This window comes from Haplochromis burtoni, unplaced genomic scaffold (genome assembly GCF_018398535.1).
Source record: "Haplochromis burtoni strain Fernald_Lab_line unplaced genomic scaffold, NCSU_Asbu1 Contig_32, whole genome shotgun sequence".
NCBI classification, from domain to species: Eukaryota; Metazoa; Chordata; class Actinopteri; order Cichliformes; family Cichlidae; genus Haplochromis; species Haplochromis burtoni.
Window position 1 is genome coordinate 414,879 of NW_024582393.1, and position 6,381 is coordinate 421,259.

The 6,381-nt window shown below is 43.6% G+C and overlaps 1 protein-coding gene across 7 annotated transcripts in view; it reads right to left on the minus strand.

Moving 5' to 3' along the window:
• The window catches only part of kif21b (kinesin family member 21B), a 67,832-nt gene extending 62,288 nt beyond the window's left edge, over positions 1–5,544 (minus strand). For 4 of the 7 annotated variants that reach the window (XM_005918517.3, XM_005918518.3, XM_005918521.3 and 1 more), the window contains exon 1: positions 5,120–5,544. In XM_005918517.3, coding sequence (XP_005918579.1) covers positions 5,120–5,160 — 41 coding nt within the window. In that variant the 5' untranslated portion in view covers positions 5,161–5,544. The remainder of the gene's footprint in view (positions 1–5,119) is intronic. The other 3 variants (XM_005918522.3, XM_005918519.3, XM_005918520.3) reach the window with 1 other exon arrangement.
• Between the last annotated feature and the right edge of the window lie 837 nt (positions 5,545–6,381).

Consider the following 6,381-nt stretch of genomic DNA (forward strand, 5'->3'; position numbering starts at 1 on the left):
CCCCCCCCTCATTTTTCCCTCTTTGATTTTTCTTTGTATTTATTACAGTGAATTGCAGGAAGCATTGCTCTTTTCAGCAGACGGAGAGCAGTTTATAAAACAAAGAGGACATCAGAAACTGACTCCACAAGCCTCTCGCTCTCTTTTTTATCCCCTTCCTCTCTAAAAATACAGTCTGGACTTCATCCACGTCTAGTCTACCCTCCAATTCTATGGCTTTTTTGCGTGTTTGTGTGCATGTGCATCTTTATATGTGTGTGTCTGTGTGCGTGCAAGCTCAGCAGAGCGCACAAAGACCTGCACTGACATCAGACTCATTCACACAGTGTCCTCTGTCTACGCTCACCCAAGAGGTGCTCTGTTTAAAAAGCCACCCCCCCTCCAAAGGCACACTCAGTCCCAGTGATCTCTGAGTGACCACAACAATGTCGACACACATAAACTGGCCAAACTGGTTTTATGGTTTATCGAAATGCGCGGACCACAAAGCGTCTATAAAGATAATTATTTTCTAGACTGACCACACACGCTGTGAAAAGACTGCCCTTGTGGTTCAAGCAGAACGAGTTATTATTTAGCGGTCCAGCTGACATATGATGACACCGTGATAAGAGATACATGCAAATGCTGGACTGGACTGAAGCGCCTTTCATTGCTTAATGAATTCAAATGGATAAATTCAAATACAGATCTGTGTGTGTGTGTGTGTGTGTGTGTGTGTGTGTGTGTGTGTGTGTGTGTGTGTGTGTGTGTGTGTGTGCCTTTGAATGTCTGCGCAAAAGTGGGCGAATAGGAGGTAGAAGGAGCCAGGGGAAGAGAGAAAGCTGGTCACATTCCAGCGTTTTGGTCACACTTTATTTTGCACACAGTGCAGACGAGCTTGAGCAAGAGAGGGAAATTTAAAATGGCGTAAATGTGTACACTCACAGTGCGTGTTTTTTATTTTAACTCAGGAGCGCGCAACAGAGTCGCAGACTTACTCCGAGAGGTTATTTTGAGAAAAGCCAGAGGCTCGTCTTTGGGTTTGTGTTTCTTTCACCTTTATGCTTTCTTTTAGCATTCGGTCCTCACTGAAAACACAGCAGCACACAAAGCAGGAAGTGAACAGGAAGTGTGGATGGTCCAGAAGCAACCTTACAGGAAGTCATTCTGCAACAGCAGCGCACCATTAGGGACTACAGATATACTTAAACAGAGCAAATTCATAAATAGACAGCTTGCACAACTCATTTCCAGATCACTGGCACATGTATGACCTAAATATTGTTGATCTATTAAACACATAAGCTAAACATGTAACAAATTCCTTCACGCCTCTGATCATTTGCAAACAACATCATATGAGTCTATTATACACTTGATAGCAGACGTGTAGTTGTGTGACTGTTTGGCAACCAGGATTAAGAAGTGCAGCTTGGCAACCTCACTAACTTCTTTGTTCTGCAGACCTTTTTTGACCTCAGCGAGCCGCAATCTGTTTGTAAAGCCCCTGAATCCGCAGAGCCGGATTATTCAACAGGTTTTTTTGTGATAAACGGGGTGACGGACAAAACACCCAGCACGACTGATTTCTGCACATCACCGTGTCCGGGTCTCAGCTCATGTTCAGCTCAGACAGCAGACAGCTTCTTCAGTACACTTGCCAAAAAAAGCGCTCACAGTGCTATTAGGTTAGCTTGAAGGGTAACAACAACTTTGAAAACAACAACAACAAAAACAAAGAACATAAAATCACGTGCCCACAACCAGACAAGCATGAGGAGGAAGTGATGCACAGCTGCGGACGGCCAACTTGGGCGTGTGCTCTGTCATGTTTCCTGCTCCTCTCACCTCCCTCGAATCCAAACACGCCGACTACGAGCGACTTTACAGCCTCATCAACACAACAACACTGTTTATACGTTTCCCATTGCAGTGATCGGTGTGTGTGTGTGTGTGTGTAACTGTGTGTGGGAGTGGGAGATGAATGTCGCGACCAAGTGTAAGACTCCTGCCATGAGGAGATTACATTGCAGCACTACCCTGTGACCAGCAAATACAGTACTGTAGGCTTGTAACACACACACATGCACACACACTTTCCCACCAAACCCAGCTGTTTTAGCAACAACCCCCTTTGGGAGGTTGTAACCCAGACACAGCCCGTGTGGCAAACTATTAACACACACAGGAAACAGGCGAGACTGGTAGCCGACACAGGACAAGCGTCCAACAACAAAACACCACCATTTTTTTTAAACTCCCATTTAAATCCTTTGTGTGTCAGCTGTGAGGGGCCACTTCCCCCACTCATATTCCCACTGCTCTTGTTTTGTTTCAAAGCCAGTGGAGCACATTAATGGATTTATGAAGAACTTCTGTAGAGACGTCTTTTACACTGGCTGATCAGCACATCATAAGAGTCCAAGAGATAAAAGCTCATCTTTTTCTTTCCCCTCAGCTGAACTCTCATCGCCTTCTAGCCAAAACGGTCTGCGTCATAACTGTCCGCAACAACCCAGTCATCCACCTGTAGGGTTTGAAGGAACACTGAATATTTTATGCTTTTTTCCCCCCTATTCAGCCTCATTACTGTCATCACCCCAGAACCACAAAACCATGAGGGGGAGGGGGGCAGTCGAGTTCAAATTAGACAGAAAGGAGAGCCTTAAGGTGAGAACATGGAGTAACAATCAAAAGATCAGGAGGCACAACAGCATTAAACAGATTTGTCTTTGAGTCTATTTCTACCCAGCTACGGGGGCTGACTTAGCACTTCAGCAGCGGGCGAGTCGCTTGATTTCTGAAATGAGTAAATGGCAGGGAGCCGCACAGAGGGCAACGGCGGGGGACAGAGATCGATATGCAAATGGAAATTTACACACCGCTCACCAAACACGCATGCAAGGGTGCAAAAGCTGAACTATTGGCGGGCCACTCTCACTCAGAGTCTGTCCTGACGTAAAGCTTTCAACCGGGGGTGCAAAATGCAACACTCAACATAAAACCAGCGAGAGTGGGAGCCTGAACGTAAGTGCATGTGTGTGTGTGAAGGTGATGGTGAGTGTGTCTACTTATCTACTGATTATAGCCTGCTTGCACTCGACTGAGCCGATACTGTAAATGGATGCAGCTGGATAAAGACGCAAAAGCCAGGCTGGGGGCAATTTAACAACAACTGTTTAGGAGGGAATTACAGTAGATGCATCTGATCATGTCTGCAATGCAGATCCACTGACTCAAGCGTGCGTACGGATCCAGGATTGTAGGATTGTAGGTCGTTCAGGAATTGGATGCTGGCAACACGAGACTGAGTATGCGTTCGTTGGCCTTCACGTCAACCCCGTTGCCCTCGTAATGCACATTCGCACATGCAGATGCAGACATAAGTTCTGAGCCAAGGGCATTGCATGATGGGAGCAATTAAACGGCGTCCCCTCTTATCAAAGGCCCTCTTCTCTGGGAATAAAGGAGGCTCGGAGGTCATTGGGAAAAAGTAACTGCTTATTCAGCAGGAAGTTATCTTTTTTCCATGTGTTTATTTGCAAGCTTCCCATTTCCTGTCAAACACACACACACACACACAGATCACATGTGATGAAAAGGAGCAGCATCGGCTCACCCAGCAGAGTAATTACATGTTACTACTTAGCCCCTGTTTAATTACAGCAAGACTTTCACGCTAATAAAACTAATTCCGAGGTACTCTCGCGAAGATAATGCTCCTCTGCTGATCTGACCTTCCTTACTGAACAAAGAAATGAAAACCTGTTCACAAACTGATGATAACGTCAAAAAGTAAATTAAAAAAAGGAGCAAGAGGGAGCTAAAGGCAGACGTGTTAGTCACTGAGTCATTTACACATCAACAGGCCTCTTGGCTGGTCTCTCTTTCGCTAAATTCAGTTCAGCGACAGCCACCAGCGGCCTATACGGCTTCCCTTTTCACCTTTTTCTGTCAGCACCACCTACTCCACTTCCTGTTACAGTTGTCACAGCGAATGAGCACAAAGGAGATTCACTCTGTGGCTGACAATGAGGCAGCTGATAAAGCCTTCCCCTGGGGAAATGGGGCCAGTGTTTTTAAAGTTCATCTTAAAAGCCTGCTTTGCTGGACCAACTCCCCACCCCCATTCTCAACCCCCACCCCACTCAGATCAATTATTGGAGCCCGGATTGGGATGTGAGGACCTCAAATGGGTGCTTCATGAAGCATAGTTATGTTTGTGTAGTTTGTTTTATGTGTAGATTGAAAGCCGGTTACGCAGTACTGCCAAAAGGCGGTCGCTCGCTAATGTGACAGTCTGTGTGGCTCTGAGTTAATTGGGGGTCTGTGAGGTCTGTCAGACCACCGCCACAGCTTTGCACACTGTAAAATGAGCATGATTACAGATGAGGTTTTAGAGCACTTTTTATGCTCACTTCTTATGATCAAATTTTATTTTGGGATTTTTTGCTCACACACATGCAGAAAACTGTCTCCTCTCACCAATTCAAGAGCTGCTGTGCTCCCCAATCCAACAAAGGCAGTGAATGTCACAGCTCTGAAGGAGATTCTCTTTGTGCTCGATTCATTTGCTGCAGGACACTTTTTTGTGTTCTTAAGCACAACAATGCTCCTGCTTTTTAACCTAGTTATTGACCTGACTCCGTCATGCATATGTAAGCTGTTGACTAGGCATGGTTATAGATGCAGGTAGGTGCATGTAAGAATAATCCCAGCAAAAATTGGTTAGGAGAGAAACGCCCATTCTCCTCCCTGCACCTGGCTGCAGCTATCCTTGTCACTTCACCCAATGTTAAATCATGAATGTAAGACGCTGTGTGCAGAACTTGTGCATACAAACGTATACACACAACACCACCACCACATGAGAACAGTTATATACGGATATAGCGTGAAACAAACGCGTGCTTTTGCCTTGTCGATACTGTGCAGAGCGCCGCCCAAGTAAAATAAGGTGGAATGGTATTCTCCGTGGCTGTGTAATCTCCTGAATCCCAGAAATGGACGGAGACATCGGGGAGCGTGGAAAACTGTAGGTGTGCATGATGCATTTCATTAATCGCCGGGAGGCACAGACACAAGCGTGCTCTGCTAAGGTCTGCAGATTTCCAGCAGACAGACGTCGGAGGCTTACCTCAACGCAACCTTCACACAGCAGTCTCCCTGGCTCCCCATGGCTGCTTTCAAGGTTCACGGGTGAAATATTTCGGGTAATGTTGTGTTTTCAGTGTTCGTAAACCGTGCGCTGCTGCTGCGGCCGTGGCGTGGAGGTGGGGGTCTCCGGTCAGCGGGAGCAGCCGTCAAGACCTGCCGGGGGTGAGGTGCCTCATCTGGACTCCTGTCCTCTTTTTCTCCTGTGCCGTGGCGGTCATCGCTGTCTCTCTGGCGTGTGTCACATCGCAGTGCTTAACCCGCTCTTTTTTTTTTTCTTTCGCTTTTTTTCTCTCCGTGGTCTAGCTCAGTCGCTACATCCTGTTTAAAGTGCCTGTGAGGGAAGCATACGAGCGTCTCTCTGCAGACACACCGCTTCTCTGAGCGAGCACGCTGAGTGAGCGCTGAGAACTGGAGGAGGTGGCGCCACCTTCACTGACGCTTGGAAATGTTCAATTCGCCACTGAACCTTTAATACCAGTGTCTCCCTGCTCCCTGATCACTGCCCCACTCTAATGTAGTACACATTTGTGTAGGATGAGTTTTACTCATAAATAGTGAATAATTTATTAATTAAATCAATAACTTACTATTAACTTTCACTACATTCAATAATCAGTGACGAAGATGATGTGATACCTTTTCAACATAAAATGATATAACTTTATATTAAATATTTATAATATGATATCATATAATATAATATATCTGTGTTCTACTATTCAAAACTATAATATCCTAGAATAGAATAGAATAGAATAGAATAAAATAGAATATGTTTATTCTATACTCTGTTATTCATTATAGTATTCTATGCTATACTATAGCATAGTAATATATACACATATACTCTATTATGCTATGCTATTTTTTATATGCTATCCTATATATAGGATAAGGTTAGGAGTTAGTCTATACTGTACACCTATATATACATATATATATATATATATATATATATATATATATATACATATATATATATACATATATATATATATATATACATATATATATACATATATATATATACATATATATATATATATATATAATATATATATATATTATATATATATATATACATATATATATATATATATATATTTTATATATATATATTATATATATATTATATATGTACTGTTAGAACAACTCTACTATTCAATACTACACACTACAGTATATTAGACTGAAATGTCTTCTGATATACTGTACTATAATCCAGTCCTGTACTATACCATG